This window comes from Meriones unguiculatus, chromosome 3, assembly GCF_030254825.1.
Source record: "Meriones unguiculatus strain TT.TT164.6M chromosome 3, Bangor_MerUng_6.1, whole genome shotgun sequence".
Classification (NCBI taxonomy): Eukaryota; Metazoa; Chordata; class Mammalia; order Rodentia; family Muridae; genus Meriones; species Meriones unguiculatus.
This window is the reverse complement of record NC_083351.1, coordinates 27,669,513-27,689,650: the sequence shown is the minus strand read 5'-3', so window position 1 is coordinate 27,689,650 and position 20,138 is coordinate 27,669,513. Positions and strand designations below refer to the sequence as shown.

The window sequence follows — 20,138 nt, the reverse complement described above, 5'->3', positions numbered from 1 at the left end:
CTGGGTATTGTAATTTTAAGACAATGCAGGTACAGTTTCCAGCATTACCTATGAAGTATGTACTCAGTAAACACTAGCTCTCCTTTTGCCCTTCTTTTTATTCTGCCAGGACGGCAGGTATGTATCCTCACCTGGATCTGCTGGGAGAAGTGTGCAATATCTTGGTCTGGCTGGTTCCCAGAGGCCAGTAATCGACTTTTGTTTTCCATGAACTGCTGTAGCTTGTTGGAGAGCTGCTCAAACATCTCTGCCTGGGGCAGGAGCTTCTTTAAGTTACTCTCCTTCTCTTGCTGCTGGTGCTGGAGCTGTTCGAAGCGCTGGCTCACCTCTGCCAGTTTGCCCTTCAGCCCTGAGGCTGTGCTGCTGTCAGCTGTCTCCATGAATTGAGTGACCATCTCATGGGTGGCTTCCAAGCTGCTTTTTTGCCTAGCAATGTCTTGCTTCAGTTTCTGTCATCAAGAACAAGTCTGTCAGTTGGGGCTTACTTGTGCTGATATATCTGAATCATCAATTAAAAACTTGGTAATAGCTCCATGCTCAAGGAGATTGGAGGACTATACTTGAGCCTGAAGAATGCTAAATTCTTTAGTTCTTCATCCAGTTCACCAATTTATTTTGCTCCCACCACTTTTCTTTGGGTTCAACAGTGGTTTGAAAATTGGGAAGAAATGTTTTCTTTCTTTAAACCTTAATATAAGATTCCTGGACATGAATTATTCTCCTGTTATATTATTACAGAAAGGCAAACACGAGTGTAACTCTTGGGATAAAGGCCTCACCATGTTGTTGGCCAGGGCTTCTTGGATGACTCCCGATGAAAGTGAGGCCACCTGCTCCCCTTCCAGGTTTTGTTCAACTTCCCTCATGGACTGCAACAGGCTCTCCAGGCTTTCCTGAACACTCTGAGACTGAGCAATTGCCTTCTGCAGCAGAGCAGAGCGCTCAGCCAAGCTGCAGGAGAGGTTCTGGAAGCGGCTGAATATGGAATCTGCAAAGTCACGGCCATGAGAATAAACAATGGACACTATTCTTATTCTTATAAGGTGTTTCTAAGAATGAAAAGCTGGATATGGTGGGACATGCCTGTAGCCCTGGTGGTCAGGAAGCTGAGGCAGAAGAACTCTGAGGTCAGCCTGACCTACATAGTGAGTTCAAGGCTAGCCTAGGAAACATACATAGCAAATCCCTCCCAAAAAATAAAAAGATAAATAAAAAAAAATCAACAAACAGATAGATAGGAAGAAAGAAAGAAAGAAAGAAAGAAAGAAAGAAAGAAGAAAGGATGGAAGGAAGGAAGAAAGAGTTCAGTAGTCCATGCCTTTAACCCCAGCACTAGGGATATAGAGACAGGGGGGGTCTTTGTAAGTTTGAAGTCCCCCTGGCCTATATAGTGAGTTCCAAGGCAGCCAGGGCTGAATACCGAGATCCTGCCTCAAATACATAACAAAACAAAAACTCAAACAAACAAAAACTCAAACAAACAAACAAACTACTCAGAAAGTAGTATTTAAATTGCAAACATTAATTAAAAATAATTAACATTAAAACAAATGGAATAGTTTTAAGTATATTAGTATAGGAGCCAAATTCAATTAGTTAGTTATTTGGCATTTAGTAAGAACCAGAATCTAGCCAATATGCCAAGAACTAATTTTAATTAAAATAAAATTAGGACTGCAAATCAGCATAGGTAGAGGAAACATAACACAACTAACTGTAAAAAAGTTAGTTACTATATTGGTACTAAAAAAGCATGTCCTACTATCAAAGCAGATGCTGAGCCTGATGGCCAACTGTCGGGCAGAGTGAATGGAATTTTATGTAAGAAGTGGGAAATGGTAAGATCTGGAGAGGACAGGAACTCCACAAGGAGAGCAACAGAACATGAAAATTTGAACACAGGGAACTTCCCAGAGACTCATACTCCAACCAAGCACTATTCATGGAGATAACCTAGAACCCCTCACAGGGAACTTCCCAGAGACTCATACTCCAACCAAGGACTATTCATGGAGATAACCTAGAACCCCTGCACAGATGTAGCCCATGGCAGTTCAGTGTCCAAGTGGGTTACATAGTAATGGGAAGAGGGACTGCCTCTGACATAATCTGATTGGCCTGCTCTTTGATCACCTCCCCCTGAGAGGGGAACAGCCTTACCAGGCCACAGAAGAGGACAATGCAGCCACTTTTGATGAGAACTGATAGACTAAGATCAGAAAGGAGAGGAGATCCTCCCCTTTCAGTGGACTTGGGGAGCAGCATGCATGCAGAAAGGGGAGGGAGGAGGGAGGGTGGGATTGGGAGGGGAGGAGGGAGGGGCTTATGGGGGGATACAAAATGAATAAAGTGTAATTAATAAAAAATTTTAAAAAAGTTAAAAAAAAAGCATGTCCTAGAGAAATTTAAAATAATTTTTGTTTCTTCTGAATGATAGGGTTTTCCCATAAGTCTTGGACATTTGAACACTTGATCCCTAATTGGCAGGATTAGGTCTTATTAGAGAGAGTGTGTCATTGATGGTAGTTTTATTTAAGGTTCCAAAAGCCTCCTGCCATTCTGAGTATATTTTTCTATGTATGTTGTTTGTGGCTCAAGATGTAAGCTCTCAGCTGTTCCTAACAATATGCACATGCTTTTGCTCTGCCATCATGGACTCTATCCCTCCAGAACAGTAGGCTCAGTTAAATGTTTCCTTTACAAATTGCCTTGGTCATCATGTTTTATCATAGACACAGGGTTTTAGGTCTGTCTCCTTTCCTTCCTCCCCTACCCTTGGCAAGTAAATCTGATAAGATATTTATGGCATACAAATTATGCCATAAATAATTTAAGATGCATATATTATGGAATAACTGTATCATGTTAGTTAGCATAGCTACTTCATATAGCACTTTTCGTGGTGAGAACATTTAAAAAACCCACCTCTTAGCAATTTTCAAATACCTATGTATTGACTAAAGCCACTGTGATGTGCCTTTAACTAAATCTTGAAAAATGAACAGGATTCCATCATTCATGGAGAGCACAATGAAATAAATGTCAGGTAAGGAACAGGAGAAACTTCAAAAGGCAGTAACTTGGGAATGGCGAGCTTCCTTAGCAAATGAAAGCAGCAATGTGCAACCAGACAGCAGATACTAAAAGGACTGAAGCCAGAAGGTCTTTCAACAGTGTAATAGAGTACACTGGAAAGTGAGCTATTTCATGACACCCTATACATGACTGTCCCCTGCCCTCAGCTTAACGCTCTAGATACCTGTTGACGTAGTATGCTATATACTGCAAAACAAAGACTATAGTAGACCTAAGGGGGCAAAACCACTGCTGCTGTTTCATACCTGTGGTTTCTTGAATAGGCCCATGGTCCAGAGATGGCTCTCCTTCAATTGCCCTTAGATCATGAGCTGCTTTTTGGAGTTTTTCTACAGGTACTTGGTGCTCAGCCAATTCTTCCTGTAATTGCTGCTTGTCCAAAACAAGAAAACAAAACAAACAAACAAAAAGTCCAAAGAATGTATTAATGAGATCTTGCCTAAGACATCTCATCCAATGCATTTAGTGGTATTTACTTTCATTAGCTCCCTCTAAGCCATGAAATATAAGACCTTGACACACAAGCACGGTCTGAATCTGCTTACCTTGGTCGTTGCAAGTTGCTGTTGCAGGATTCCAGGGTCAGAGGCAACAGTGTCTGAGAGGAGCTTCTTCACATTGGTCTCACAAGTCAACATCCAGGCCTGCAGGCTGTCAGCACTGCTCTGGAATTGCTGATACTGGCTTAGCAGCATGTTTAGGTGAGAGCCCAATCGTGTACACTATGCCAAAGGAACAAAAAGCTGAAGGTAGCAGCTTCCAGAATAAAGTCCAAAGAAAGGGTCCCGCTTGGTTACTAACTGCAACCTCACACAATGGTTTGACTGTCTACAAGCAGGTCATTGTCTGTAATGTACCATTCACCTCACCCTGTAAGTCCCCAGGAAGACTTAATGAATTGTACGACATGTTACCAAAGAAATATTCACCAGATTATAGGCAAAGGTAAGGACTGGAAGGTAGAGAAAAATATTCCTTTTGGGAGATCAGAGATGATGACAGAAAGATAAAGAGTGGTGTGTAGATTCTAAACTTTAGGAGGAATAAAAAAATATTTATTTTTTTATTTGCAGGAAGATAAGGATTCATCCCAAAACACACTGCCTAGAAATAAGGATTACAGCTGGCTTAAATTTTGGTGTGCTGTGTCTCTTATAAGCCCAAGATACTTCTCAGGATACAGGAGATGAACATCTCTGTCTTCACCAATGATGTGATACATATTCCTAACACTGACAGGACTAAGTGTTAGACCATGGGTCCAGTCTGTGGTTGTTTTTTTTTTGTTTTGTTTTGTTTTTTTGTTTTTTTAGCTCATGAAACGTATTTGCCTGTGGCTCACACACACTGTGTTCTATGGCCCCTATATTGAGTCTTAAAAATTACCCATAGTTTTTGAGGACTGCCATGACTGTTTCACTGGAGGCTGATGGAGTCTCCCCTTACCTTAGAGTGTAGGGTGGTGTATCTTTCTGTTGCAGCCTTCAGTTTTTCATTCACTAAGTTTCTGGTGGCTAATGATTCCTGGCCTTCCTCAAAATGGTTTTCTGTGTCTAAGACTTTCTGTCCTGAGATAGTCACAAATCTCAAGTCTCCTTTGTGGGAAATGACATCCTCTGAGAAGCTTCCTTGCCGCTTTAGTAGGGATTTCAGGGCTTCAGGGTTGCTGCCCCCCTTATGCATGCTATCCAGTTCATTCTCAGATCGTTCTAGCCAGCTTTCAAATTCCCTGTGGTCTTGTAGGAATTTCTGCAGTTCGTCTCGTAGAGTCTGCGTGTGCTTCAGCTCTGCCTCTGATTGAGCCAGGGAAGCTGCATAGTGCTCCTTAAGCTTACTTAGTTTCTCTTGCAGCATCTGCCGTTCCTCAGGTGTAAGGTTGTGACCATGTTGGTCCAGGAAGGACTGAGCTGACTGGGTGGCCACAATGAAATTCTGCTGCTGAGACAGCAATTCTTGGTGACGTGCCTGGTGAATAAACCACCCCAAAGATTATCAGTAGGGAAACACGAGAAATTTGGTTATTTTTACAGCTAGAAGTAGAGTGGTCTCTACCGTTTCAAAACACCACTCACTATAAGGCCGGGTGTGGCGGCACATGCTTTTAATCTTTTTGAGTAAGAGCTACATAGAGAGATCTTATCTCACAAAAACAAAACAAACAAATTAAAAAACCCTACCACTGTAGATAGACAATACCATACTTGAGGTATATGAATGCTAAAAAGATGTTACAGGTCCCTACTAAAGTTTTGTAATGAGTTAAGGGTCAAATATGACTATAATCTACATTGAAGAATATACAAATGGGATGAGGAACACTACAATGCGAAAGGAGCATCCTAAATGTGGGAGTAACTCTACGTTAAAAGAAGTAAACCCTACACTAGAATCTGAAGAATAAACAAAAATAATAACTAAGAGCCATGCCTTCCTTTATTTTTGACAGCGAGGTGAGAAAATTCTAAGTGTATGCAAAAGTTCAGGAGAATTAGAGCACAGCAGCTGGAGGCTCAAAGTGAAGGAAAATGAATGATGAGCTCACATAAGTAGGAGGGTGGCAGTAAGTACAGTGAAACCATATTAAGAATTTGTACTTAATCTGGAAGGTAAAAGAAAGTTATTAGGGGCCATGACACCTTAGAAATAAGAAGACTCAATATGGAAGAGTGATGGACAGAGAGAAACCTAGGATGATTACTAGCTCAGGCAATTACGTAGGAATGTGCAAACAATAGGTTGGATGGACAGGCAGGTCATGTCAGGTTGGAGATTACAGAAGAAGTCTGTCTTCAGGTTGATGTATGTATGGTTACAGTTTGCAGAGGCAGATGGATATGTGTATGTATATGTTTGCTATTCAGTAATGTCAGGTGAAAACAAATAGATATGTGGAATACTGGTAACTGAAGTGCTGGACTGGACTGGACTGGACAAGAGCACCCGAGAAAAACTTCTTGTCTTGTTTCTTGGGCGGGTTTGTGTATGTGCACATGTGTATTCAGGTGTGGCCAGGGATAAATTCTGAACGCTGATCCTCAGAAGCTGTCTGCCTTTTTTTTTTTTTTTAGTTACTCTCTCCTTTAGACCTGAAGCTAAGCTAGGCTCGCTGGGACCCCCCCTCCCAGAATCCCCTTCTCCATCTCCCCATGCTAGGATTACCAGCATGCAGCACCATGCATAACATTTTAACATGGGTTCAGATGATCAAGCATGGATTCTCACACTTAGGTGACAGATACTGTAGCCTCTGAGCTATCTTCCCAGCCCCAGGCAGGCAAATTCTGACAGATGAAAAGAGGGCTGTGACATGGAAGAATAACAGTATCTCAAAGACTGGCCAGAGAAAAAGAGGTGAACTAGTGCTATGGAAGACAAGGAAAAAGCATTTTGAGAAGAACAGTCAACAGTGCACAAGCTGCCGAGATACCAGAAACACAAGCTAAAGCTGAGATCAGCTTTCTGGGTGAGATAGGTTCCTTTCCACAACCATAGTAAAGAGAAGCTCACGCCCTTACCTTCATCAACTCATATTGCCTATCCAGTTTCTCTGGTACTTGGTTCACCTCCACAGAACCATCAGTGGCATCCAAAGCTCCTTTTTCGAGGCTAGGTCCGGAGAACTGCTCAACTCCTGGAAGACTAGTCTGTGGCTGTTTATCAGATGACCCCACAGAAGTCACCCAATCCAAGAGAGCATCAATCTTCCTCCTGTTCTCTGCCAGCTCTGTCGCTGCTTTACTCTGCAATCCAGAGGTATGCAGTGAGAACACCTTAGACACTCCACTATGAGCCCACAGGTTAACAAGCCAAAGTTGGAGGGGAGCTCTGTGCTAAAGAAAAAGTGATGCTCTATTCTGGGTCTAAAAAATCTTACACCAACTCATATTGCCTGTCTCTTTAAAATCTCTTAAAATCTGTAAAAATAGTTATTTAAAATAAACTTTAACAGGAGCTCTACAAGGAGAGCAATAGAACCAAAATATCTGAGCACAGGGGTCTTTTCTGAGACTGGTATTCCAACCAACCATGACATAACCTAGAACCCCTGCTCAGATGTAGCTCATGGTAGCTCATGGCAGCTCAGTATCCAAGTGAGTTCCCTAGTAATGGGACCAGGGACTGTCTCTGACATGAACTCAGTGGCTGGCTCTTTGACCACCTCCCCCTGAGGGAGGAGCGGCCTTGCCAGGCCACAGAGGAGGGCAATGCAACCCGTCATGATGATACCTGATAGACTAGGATCAGAAGGAAGGGGAGGAAGACCTCCCCTATCAGTGGACTTGGAGAGGGGCTTGGGAGGAGATGAGGAAGGGAGGGTGGGATCAGGAGGGAAAGAGGGAAGGGGCGATAGCTGGGATACAAAGTGAATAAACTGTAATTAATATAAAAAATTAAAAAAAATTCAGCTTTCTCAATAGCTCACTGCTTAAAGAAATATAACCAAGAACACCTCAACAAAACAAACAAAATGGGCAAATGTCAGGATTTAGAAGTCCTGCCAAGCCTGCAAGGTTCCCTGGACCCTACCTAACCATGCAGAAGTAACACACTGGAAGAGTAAGATATACCATAGTCACAGTTCTTATTCAATGGTTCTTCCTTGAAGGTACAACAGACTTCTATCATATTTTTTCTTTCCTTCTTTTTTTTTTAAATAAGACTTATTTATACAACATTCTGCCTGCATGTGTGCCTGTGGCCAGAACTCATTATAGATCTCACTATAGATGGTTGGAAGCCCACCATGTGGTTGCTGGGAATTGAACTCAGGATCTTTGGAAGAACAGCCAGTGTTCCTAACCTCTGAGCCATCTCTTCAGCCTCTGACTTCTGTCATCTTTATCTCAGTCAAACAGAACACTTAGTTATTGAACTTGCCTCTCAAATTGTAGTCATTAGCTCTTCAAGTATATTTTACTAAAACAGGTTGTACAAAGTTGCATATTCGTTTATTTGAATATTCATCTTCAGGCAGCTCACTTCTTCCCATGTTCTCATGAGTACTTCCTACTCTCTAATGAGTATAGGAGTCCAAGGCTGAAGAAAGGATTCAACTCAACCCACCAGTGCTGAGTAAAATCATTCAAGATCTCACCTTGTTTTGTTTTTCAGTTTCTCCTAGTCTCACAGTCCACACTCTAACTATACAGCTGTCTGGAAATAAAGCCCCCCCCCAACTCTCCCATACTCCATAGATACTTTTCTAATACTGTTAAGTCACCAAACAATATTCATTCAAAAAATCCCTCCCCTGACTAATACCCTATCTAAGCCAAAGTACAAACTATAGCACTAGCAAGTTTTAACTTTGTTTTTGGTAAAATACACTTTTTAACAACCATTCCTGACCTGCCCTCCTCGACTTTTCTGGTTAAGCAAAGACTGACTCAGTCCTTCCCCTAAGGTCCGCTTATGTGACTCTAAAGACTCCCCCCCCCGCCACCCCTTTTGTGCAGAAACAAGATTTGGCTTTGGAAAACCACCAAGTATAGCAGTCTGTTACCTTCTCTGTCTCCTGCTGTAAGGCTGACGTCACTGCTTCTTCCAGCTCCTTCTGAGCCACCCGTGTCCGTTCCTGGAGAACCTCATATTGCTCCTTAGCCTGATGAAGCTTTTCTTGAAGAGCTGTCAGTTCCTGGGGGCTCAGCTTGCTCTGATTCTCATCCAGGAACCCTTCAATGTCTTTGACAGCAGTGGCAAATGAGGTGGAATGATTCTGAATGTCACCCTGCAAATCCTTAACAAAGAGAAACAAAGATGACTGTCTTTATCTTTAGTCCTTTCAAATCTTCTAATGGTATAAGGATAACATGTATGTGTATATAGACTCTGACTTTTTGATAATTTCTTTATGGTTTATACCAAAACCAAAGAAATGAAAAAATTAAAATATTTAATTTTTCTAGCAGGTATTCAGTGTTGAATAGAAGAGATTTTTACTTGGCAATGAGTTGTATTCAAAGAGTTTTCTTTCTTTCTTTCTTTCTTTCTTTCTTTCTTTCTTTCTTTCTCTCTCTCTCTTTCTTCCTTTCTTCTTCTTTTTCTTTTTTTGAGACAGGGTTTCTCTATGCAGCCCTGGCTGTCCTGGAACTTACTTTGTAAACCAAGCAGTCCAGGTACTCACAGAGAGATGCCTGCCTCTGCCTCCCAAGTGCTTGGACTCAAAGTGTACAACACCATGCATGGCAAGCATTCTTTCTATAAAATCCCATTGACCGGTAAGTTCCATTTTTGGAACCCATGTAAAGATGGAAGGAGAAAACTAACTCTACACAGTTGTCACTGACCTCCAAAAGCACGATGTGAGATACACACAAGGGGGGAAAGAGGGAAAGACACAGAGATGCGTTTGCAATAATGATAAATAAAAAACAAACTTAAAACATAAAAATGCTAGAACTGACAAGTGGAAGAAATAAAAGGACAGTATGATTCTAGCAAAGTGAAGCCTGCCAGTCTTTTATGGTAGATCAGTCTCTACAGTTTTTACCTTTCAAGGTTTTAGGTCTTCATGATCAGCTATGATCTAAAAATATTAAATAAAAATTTCATAGGTTTCACATCATGCACCATTCTAAATTAAGTAATGGCAACTCACTCCTAGTAGGCATGGTGGTAACCCTTTAATCCTAGCACTGAGGAGGTAGAGGCAGGTAAATCTTTATTTGTTCAAGGCTAGTTTGGTCTACACATCAAATTCTAGGCCAGGAAAGACACCTGTCTCAAAAATGTGCATGTCTGTGTGTGTGTGTAAGGGGGGGTGACTCAGCAATTAAGAACACTTATTCTTGGGGAAGACCTGGGTTCAGTGTAGCACACAGCAGTTCAAAACCACTCATAATTCCAGTTCCAAATATCTGACACCTCCATGGGCACTGCGCACATGTGGTCATGTACATATAGTCAGGCAACATATATACATACGTACACCCACACACAGTAAAACAAAATTTAAAAATCTCCATTCATCTTGCATTACTCAGTCTGAGATGTGGAGAACTCCTTTGTCCAGTACATCCAAGTTATACACATGCTACTTGCCCATTAGTCACATAGAACATGTACATGGTAATTGCCTATTAGTCACATAATCTTGGTTATTGGGCCATCTGTTGTGGTATTACGGTGCTTATATCCAAGAATCCTCATTTAATATAATAATGGCCCCAAAGGACAAGAGTAGTGATGATTTTTTTTTTACTGTATATTATAATAATTGTTCTAATTTTAGTTATGGATATATCTTTCATTGTACCTAATTTATAAATTAAACTGTATTATACATATGCTGAAGCACAACAGTATATTATGTTCACTGATATCTGCTTTTGAGGACTGACTGGAAGGCTTGGAAAGTAAGTAATCCTTTATTGACTATTCTCCTGGTTATCATTTCTCTCTACTGTGGCCTACAAATCCAGGATGATAAGAGTGGCACCCATGTCTCTGATTTCCACTTTCATTAGTCTTCATTTTGTTTTTTGCAGCCCAGTGGAAGGGGCCTTCTTCCAGTTCCTGACTACGTTGTGTTCAATTCCCCTCCTACCTTAAGACTAATGCAGAAGGCCCTGCCTGGTATACCTTTCACACCCCATACCTTCATGCACTAACCCTGTATATACATCACTTCTCAGCTTACCTGGCACTCTTAAGTCTTCTTTTCCGGCACCCTAGACTAGACTGAATTTCTAACATATGTTTTCAGGTAACCTTACTTTTGTGCATGTAATGGTTAACAATTAGATATTCTCATGCTAATCTGTGTGCTTGTCTATCTCTTCCACCAAACTGTAAACTTCATGAGGACACGAATGTCTGTTTACCACTTATGTGGCTGCTAAGCACTGTTATGGAGCCTTGACAAACATTGACTGAAGGAATGGCAATGTGGATTAATTCACACTGACCTTCAAGTCACTTTGGTTCTTCTGCAAAGCAGAAAGCTCTTGCTGAGAGGTGCCACCCTGGTGCCTCCCCAGGGCTCTCTCTGCCTGTCCGACCCAACGGCAAAGATCCTCCAGCTTCTTATGGCAGGTGTTTTGCTGTTCCTGCAGAGTCTAATTAAAATGTAGAGGAGTCAAGAAATAATCAACTCTCATGTTACAAATACAAGATAATTTCTTGAAATGTAAAACAGGACAATCATATATCAAAGATGAAAAAGTTGGTGGAAAACTACAACAGAAAAAGGCACAGAACTCATATTCCGGAAGCGCCCTCATCTGGACAGTCTGTTATGGGGTGTGTTGTTGGAACGATAGTCAGAAACACTTGGAGAGATGTGCGCCTAGTTCAGATTTGAATTTGGAAGCTCCTTTGGACACTGCTGTTATCATTTTCAAAAAGGATAACATTGAAACCACACATGACAGTGATGATGTCTCTCTGGGAAGTTCTTCCTTTAAAATAAAAGGATTTGCTATTAAGTCAGAAATATTGAAAAGTCAAAGAATAAGAATCAAAAGAAAAAACACGAGAGTCTGGATAATTATAAGCCAAATAATATTTTTAATAATTGAACTGACTTTATAAATCAAATGTGTCTCAACTGCAAAAGAACCATTACATGGAGTGATCATACGACAGGCTCAAGCAGTGTGGTTTGCCTATTTTGAGGAGACAACTGCCCAAGAATAGCAACTGTCTCCGTCTTTTGGGTGTCTACACTACCATTAGAAAAGTAAGGCCAGAGAGAGAGGTGGGGGAATATGTTTCCATGCCTGATCCTTTTCCCATCTGTCATGTCAGTTTCATGACACTAAAGCATTTGACTGAGCAACAATTGAGCATGATGTGTTCTCCTGATCATCCTTCAAAAACAGTTTCTACCAGATTGCCTTCTGATGGCATTCTGATATTACAGTCACCTGCACTTACAAACAGGTGCCCATACTAGCTCTCACTCCCCCCTTTTTACGAAAAAAAAAAAAAAAAACAGAAGGGCACTGGAAAAGAACTCCTAAGAGCTCTTCAGATGTGAAACGGGATCTTCATAGGTTAGGATGAGTGCACACTGAATCTGAAAAAAGCAAAGCAAACAAGTTAATGCAAACACATTCAGCAAATATAGAGAGGGAGAGCAACTGACAAGGTTAATGCACTCTGTGAATTAATCCCATGCTCAGGGTGTTCACATGCAATTCTATCACCTGCTGCAGTTAAGCTTAAGGTGGCTCAGACCTAGCTGCTTTATTAATTATCCACACAACATACTACACTCTATAAACGACTAGGTATAAGCAGTGCTCAGGTTCAGGTATGGATAGCAACCGGAAATATTTCACCAGGCTTTATTTCAGTTCCAACATAATGGAAATAATTAGACAGTAGCAGGGGACAGAAGGCACGGACTAGCCTAATTTTCTTTAAGTCTTACTCAAAAGCTCAACTATACTTTGCATAATTCAGGGGCCCTTGATATAGATTTTCTGGGTATTATGACAATTCTACTATCATTTTGCTGTATACTAATTTATTCAAATGGCAGAAATGACAAAAGCATTACTCAAGACAGCCTAACGTTGATGTCACTAGAAATTCAATTATGTTGAATTTGAATTTTTAAGATAAGAGTTACGATAAGACATGGTAGGATAGTCAAATACTTAAAAAAAGAAAGAAAGAAAAAGAAAGAAACAATCAACCTGCTTTTGTACACTGTGTTCCACAGTGAGAAAAACTGGGCACCTCAGCATGTAGAAAAGTGCTAGAGAATAATAACTTAAATATACCAAAAACAAGGTTAGGGCATGGTAGCTCACTGTGGGATCAAGGCCAACCTGTTCTGTATAGAGTGAGCCTGGGCTACAAAGTGAGACATTGTCTCTAAACAAAACAACAAAAAGTAGCTAAAATCATAGTATTCTGATTAAATATTTTTATCAGCTGCTTGAAGACTGTCAAGGAATCTTATAAGTTACATTAAAAGCTTTTTAATAAAACTGATTTTTCAGAGCCATTCTTGTCAGTGTACCTCAATGCTCCTCACAGGTTCAAGTGAGTGTTAGGAAAGCACCAGGAAGAAAAGGCCAGCTACAATATTTATATGAAACAATGGGACACAGTAAGAATAGAGTCTCACTAAAACGAAAAATACTTTCACATGCAATTTGCACACAAATACACACATATATTCTCTCACACACATAAAAGAAAAACAGCCAGATGAGTTATCCCTCAGACCAGACTGCATTGGCCTGCGTGACATAAAATTTTGAAGTTGGTAAACCCAGGTTCCTGGAATCATGATAGTTGGAGGCAGGCCAGAAAACCCCTAGAAGACACCCCAAAAGACAAACTGAGCTCAGTTTCTGATTGAGTCTGACCTTAACCTGAACTTCTTGCTGGGTTTGCTGAAGATGGTCCTGCAAAGCACCCATCTGGGCTACAGTGTGTTGCTCTAGGTCCTGAAAGGACTTCTGTAATTCACTCAGACTCTGCAGCAACTGCTGACTTTGCTGAAGAGACAAATCCTGTGCGTGCTCAGAGATAAAGAGCTGAATATCCAGGGCAAGAGCATCCAGATGAGATTTCCTTTCAGCCATAGATTGTTTCATATCCTAAGGCAAGTAGGGAGAAAAAAAAAAAAGAAAACAAAACAGATGCCTTTTATTTCTCTAATCATGGAAAGGCTACTAGCTTTGAGAATTAAAGGTTAATAGCCTATATTTTATAATCAGTTACAGGACAAAGGAGCACTGCAAGTCTCATATTTTTCTTCTTACAAATTTCCAAAACAAGGCACTTATTGTGTATGCTTCCATTACTGGGCCTAGCTTTACAATGCAGTAAGGTTCCAATTATTTATGTTAACAGAATTATACGATTGCTAATTCAAAATATATGTGATTTAATTCTCTTCTTATTTATTTATTTTGGTAGAGCTGGGGCCTCAGTGTATGTCCTTGCAAATGCTGGGCAGCTACCCTTCCACTATGTTGCATCTCCAGCTCCTTTTGTATTGTTTAAGATAGTGTCTTACTAAGCTGCTCAAATTGGCATTGAACTCATTTTATAGCCCCAAAAGACCTGGAATTTCTGAATCTCTCAGCTCCACCTCCCATACAGCTGAAATTAGAGGCCCACGCCACCAGCCTTGGCATAGTAATTAAAAAAAAAAAAGTTTTGGAAAAATACAATAATAATTTCTAAACCAGGGCTTCTGGTCAGCAATTAAGACCATGGGCTGCTTTTCCAGAGGACCCAGGCTCAATTTCCAGCACCTACACAGTGGTAACTCTAGTTCTAGAAGATTCAGTGCCCTCTTCTGATCTCAGTGGGTACTACATGCCCATGGTACACAGACATACATGCAGGCAAAACAACCTGCACACAAGCATCTATTTTTTTAATTTTCCCAGTTAGTAATTGATAGGGCAGTACTGAGAAAACAAGCAACTTACTTTGATTCACCAAGTTACAAATTTTAATTTTTAGGTGGCTGAAGAGATGGATCAATGGTTCAGACCACTTACTGTTCTTACAGAGGACACTGAGCAGCTCAAGACCACCTGGAACTCTAGTTCCAGGGGACTTGACTCCTCTTCTGGTCTCTGTAGGGACCTGCATGTATGTGGCACACATATACATACTCAGGTCCCCATACAGCTACATAAATTTTAAAAAAAAATGTATGTATTAAAAAGAAAGATTTAAGTGGATGTGGTGGTACATGCTTTTAACTCCAGCACTTGGGGATGCAGAGGCAGGCGCTGTGAGTTTAAGGTCAGTTTGGTATGCAAAGTGAGTCCAGGACCAAAGCTACAAGGAGAATCTCTGTCTTGAAAAACCAAAAAAGAAAAGAAAACAAACAAACAAACAAACAAACAAAAAACCCCAAAACAAAAACAACAACAGAAAGAGATTTAGGACTGGAGAGATGGCTCAGACCTTAAGAGCACTGGCTGCTCTTCCAAAGGTTCCGAGTTCAATTCCCAGTAACCACATGGTGGCTTACAACCACCTACAGTGAGATCTGGTGCCCTCTTCTGGCATGCAGGCAAAATACTGTATAAATAATAAGTAAATAATTTTTTTAAGAGAGAGGATTTATTTACTTTTTTTAAAAAATGATTTTCAAAATAGGGTTTCTTTGTGTAGTACTGGCTGTCCTGGTCTCACTTTGTAGACCAGACTGGCCTCGAACTCACAGAGAGCCGCCTGCCTCTGCTTCCTGAGTGCTGGGATTAAAGGTGTGTGCCAGCACCACCTGGTGACTTATTTACTTTAATCTTGTTGTGCCTGCATGTATGTTTGTGCACCATGTGCATACAGTGGCTACAGAGGCCAAACGAGAGCAGCAGATCCTCCAGAATTGGTGTTACAACCATGTGGGTGCTGGAAATTGAGCCTGAGTCTCAAAAGCCTGAAAAGCAGTCAATGCTCTTAACTGTTGAGCTGCCTCTCAAGTCCCCAAATAAAATCATTTTTTTAAAAATAAATGTACATGCTAATCATTCTTTTAAAAAAAAAGATTTATTTATTTATTATGTATATAATGTTCTGTCTGCATATATACCTGTATGCCAGAAGAGAACATCAGAGCCCATTATAGATGTTTGTGAGCTACCATGTGGGTGCTGGGAATTGAACTCAGGACTTCTGGAAGAGCAGCCAGTGCTCTTAATCTCTGAGCCATCTCTCCAGCACCCCCCAAATAAAATCTTAAAATTTATTATTACTATCAGTGTGTATGAGAGATGTATGTGTCAATGAAGATGCACTCATGCTACTGTTTGAGTATGGAGGTCAGATGACAACTTTCAGGAATTGGTTCTCTCCTTCCACAATCAGTTCTGGGTATTGAACTCAAGACCCCAGAATGCAAGGCAAATGCTTTACCTACAGAAGCATCTCCCTGCCCATTTGTATATTTAAGCTGTGAATGATTCCTGTCAGACTATTATGTAAAATATATTTTTTTATATTATATAAAATTATATATATAATTTATATAAATTATATGTATTATCTATATTATATATTATAATTATATAATATATATAATTCTCTCCCCTCCCCTCTTTTTGTCTCACTGTATAGCAACAGCTGGCTAGCCTGGAACCTGTTATGTAGTCTAGACTGGACTTGAATTCACATACATCTGCCTCATCAGTGCCACCATGTCTTTTTTGTTTGTTTTTCGAGGCAGGGTTTCTCTATGTAGCCTGGCTGTCTGGAACTCACTTTGTAGACCAGGCTGGCCTCAAACTAACAGACATCTGCCTGCCTCTGCCCCCAAGTGCTGATATTAAAGGCATATGACACCACCGCTTGGCATGACGTATAATATCTTAATGAACAAATACAGTCTCTCTCTCAATGATATCTTTGAAAAGTGCATGAAAGCAATGGGAAGGCCAATTCTTGAAGAATGAGGTCCAAGCACACAGTTGACCACAGAAAAACCTTTATGTCTACTTGGTCTTAGATGAGGAAAGGAGAGGACAGAAGAGGAATAGCAGCTCTAGTTCCTTTTGACTTTCTAAAGCGTTTAAAGAAAGTGACATCATTTTATAACACGAAATTCACGAACTAGTATTAGGAGCTGTTGTACTCTAGGATATAACAGCAAAAATAATAATGGACTAAATTGAACAGAAAAAAAAAAACAGCTAGTGAAGGAAACGTATGTGGCACATCTGTCATTAGAGTTGTTCTCACTGATGAACAAGAATTATTATTAAGAAAAAAAAGCATCTCTCTAGATTAGGTTGTCTAGAATCGTGGCCTCCTGGCTAAATCTGATATGCAAAGCATGCACCATCCTCTCTAGCCTACAGAAAAACCTCTCCTAATCACACTCTAGGTCAGCAATGAAAAGATCCCTAGAAGATGGGCAAGATTCGATACCAGGCAAGAGAAACAAAAGACAGACGCTCAGTATAGAGGAGATGAAGTTGGTAATACAAAGCCATTCTTTGGGCTCTCAGAGAATAACTGAGAGGAGAAATAGTCACTGGGTCTGAACCTCTAGGAGTATAATAATCTTAAAAATTAAACATAACTCATCTTATTTCTGAAAGGGAGAGAAAGATTAAGTATAAAGACAGATTTGTCCATAAGGAAAAAAAAAGTATAAGTCAAGGGTTGTGGTAGGAATGAGTGGAGAATTTACCTCAGCTTGCTGGAGAGAGTGCCTCAGGATGTCAGCATCAGTTTCAGTGCTGTATTCCTCACTGTTCAGAATAAAACTGGTTCTCCCAACCCAGTCTCTTAGATCCTCAAGTTTGCCTTCTAGTTCCTTGTGCTGGTTTAACACTGTGGTCTAGGAAATAGACAGCAGGTCAGACTATAACTCTCCAGAGCTACCCAGGCTTTATGTGAACCCTTAGGAATTAAAAACAAGGCAATAGGGCAGGAAAGACGCCTGGATTCAAATTCAGTTGCTTTATTAGAACCAAACCTGAATTTGGTTCTTAGCACCCTAGCACCTAGAACAAGCTCACTACAACCTGTAACTCAAGTACCAGGGGATCCGGTACCTTCCTTCTGGTCTCTGTTGACACCAACACTCATACACATAAGTCCCTAGTATACACATACATAATTAAAAATAATCTTTAAGAAAAAAAACATAACAGCCAAGTGCAGTGGTGCATGCCTATAATCACAGCACTCTGGGAGGCAGAGGCAGGTGAATCTCTGTGAATTCGAGGCCAACCTGGTCTACAAAGTGAGTCCAGGACAGCCAAGGCTACACAGAGAAACCCTTTCTTGAGAGGAAAGAAAAAAAAAATCACAGAAAACAACCACTCCCAAAACTAAAACCAAGACACTACCTTTTTCACTTCCATGACATTCTGGAGGTGGAGGAATCTGGAACTCCAAGAGTCACTAACAGAGTCTAGAGACTTCTGAAGGTTCTTGGCATCTTTCTCTAATGCCTTCAACAGCTGAGCAGGTACTTCTTTCGGCTGATTGATAACAATCTGATCCACACACTCCAATTCCTGATTCACCATGGTGGACAGATCTCTTAATTCCTGGTCTAATACCTGAGGGGACACAGAGTAAAGTTACCTACAAAATCAAGAGTTGTGCTGTGCCTGGAGATCAGTGGTAAAGCATATGTCTACTTGGCTTGAGGTCTAAATTCAATCCCTAGTGCAGAGTAGCAATTTTGCCTTCTGGGAATTAGCTGCAAACACATTTGTTAGCTCATTTTATTTCTACATAGGATTTAGGGCTTAGGAATGGTTGCTATGTAGGTTCCTTAGTTTAATCACTAATTAAGTTACATTCCTTAGCATTGAACAATATGGATTGTTTTGTCTGAGGCCACCAAACTGAAATGGGTGAGTAGTCAGGATTTGGATTCAGGTTTCTAATTCAGTGTGGTACTCTGTCCACTACTCTTTGACTTCTCTCTAAGACCATCAGTTTTCCTTTTTCCAGGCAGCTGACATGTAGAATTAGTGTGCTTCAAGGAAACTTAACTAAAAAGATGACTCTTTCTATCCAAATTCTAAGGACAAAGAATGTAAAAATACCTGGAAATAGTCTTCCAAGTCAGCTGTTCTATAATATCCTTACTCCTCAGCAGAGAGGCCAGCAATGGGCAGTGGAAAAGTGTACAGTGTTTTGGGGTATAACCTCACTTCCCTTTTAGCTATACTACCTATATCACATATTGGATATTGGCAAACTGCTGCAGGTTCTATCATCTTTATTTTGGCTTCCAATTTCAATGAGGACTCATTTTCCCTTTCAAGGCTGCCTTTCTATTCTTTCTATGTTCTTAAGAGCCCAAATACTAGTTATTACCAATTTATCATCCCTTATCTTCTCCAAAATCCACTGAAAATATTCCTTAGTCACTCTACATCCTCAAGCTGGTGTCCCACCTCTTTGCCTGTAATACAAACACTTCTAGAAGGAATGACATTCAGTAACCAGCTGTCATCTAGTTGATGTCTCACACTCCATAGAAACTGTTTGTATCAAGGTCATCTATGAATTAATCTTCACTGGACTCAGTATTTCTACCCTCAGTTCTTCCTAGAGGTCTTTTTCTTTGGTTTCTGTAAGGCCAGTATTTCTTGGTGTTCTTTGAAAAACTGAAATAGGACTGGGGATGTGTAAGTAGTATGCAGGAGCACTTGCTTGAGGAAGCATAAAGACCTGAGTTCAAATCCTATAGTTCCCCATAAACACCTAGGCATGGCCATGAACACACGCATCCCTAGCACTGCAGAGAGATGGGGAGCAAGAAGATTGCTGAGGTTTGCTAGCCAGGACGGTGTAAGATAGAGGGTGACAGAATAGGACAAGGAAATAAATGTCTATGGCCCACTTGTGAGTGCACACAGGCATGTACAAACCACACATGTGCATGTACACATATATAAAAGGAAATAGAAGGAAAATCAACCCACTGAAACCAACCAACTAAATATAGCTGGTTATACTCCTGAAATCATGAATCAATTTTTGATTTAACAAACAAACAAACAAACAAATAAACAAAACACACACACAAAGCATGTACAGGCCAGAGGACAACTTGGGGTACCGTTATCAGGAGTGCCATCTACCTCCTTTCAACCAAGATCCTTCACTGGTTGTGGCCCACCTATTAGACTACCTGCCTTAGGAATCCTAATTCTGCCTTCCCAAAGCTGGGATTTACAAGTGTGCCCCAATGGGCCTTGCTTTTGTTTTTGTAAGACAGGGTCTCACTATGTAGTCCTAGATGGCCTGTCACTAAGTAGACCAAGCTGGCCTGAACCTTATGATCCCTTTGCCTCTTTCTCTCGGTGGAAGAATTACAGGCACATACTCACAGACCCAACCACAAATTTAAGTAAAACACTGCTGGTTTTCCCAGCAGAAAAGCAAAAGCATTACAGGGCTGGAGAGATGGCTCAGCAGTCAGAGCACCTACCTGGTGCTGGGCAGCTCACAACTACCTGTTAACTCTAGCTGCAGATGATCCCAGCTACGGCCTCCACAGGCACCTGCACCTACTACAACAAAAACACACATATACATAACAGTAGAATTTACTATCTCATATTAATGGAAAGAGTGCCCTTATAGCT

General features: G+C 40.7%; 1 protein-coding gene across 27 annotated transcripts in view; it reads right to left on the bottom strand.

Moving 5' to 3' along the window:
* The window catches only part of Macf1 (microtubule actin crosslinking factor 1), a 345,150-nt gene that overhangs the window by 99,289 nt on the left and 225,723 nt on the right, over positions 1–20,138 (bottom strand). For 23 of the 27 annotated variants that reach the window (XM_060379622.1, XM_060379623.1, XM_060379626.1 and 20 more), the window contains 11 exons: positions 17,877–18,092; positions 17,213–17,362; positions 13,422–13,655; positions 11,004–11,153; positions 8,600–8,833; positions 6,612–6,836; positions 4,543–5,061; positions 3,642–3,818; positions 3,342–3,465; positions 780–988; positions 132–449 (listed from right to left, as the gene is read on the bottom strand). In XM_060379622.1, the coding sequence (XP_060235605.1) occupies positions 132–449; positions 780–988; positions 3,342–3,465; positions 3,642–3,818; positions 4,543–5,061; positions 6,612–6,836; positions 8,600–8,833; positions 11,004–11,153; positions 13,422–13,655; positions 17,213–17,362; positions 17,877–18,092 (2,556 nt within the window). The remainder of the gene's footprint in view (positions 1–131; positions 450–779; positions 989–3,341; positions 3,466–3,641; positions 3,819–4,542; positions 5,062–6,611; positions 6,837–8,599; positions 8,834–11,003; positions 11,154–13,421; positions 13,656–17,212; positions 17,363–17,876; positions 18,093–20,138) is intronic. The other 4 variants (XM_060379628.1, XM_060379632.1, XM_060379629.1 and 1 more) reach the window with 1 other exon arrangement.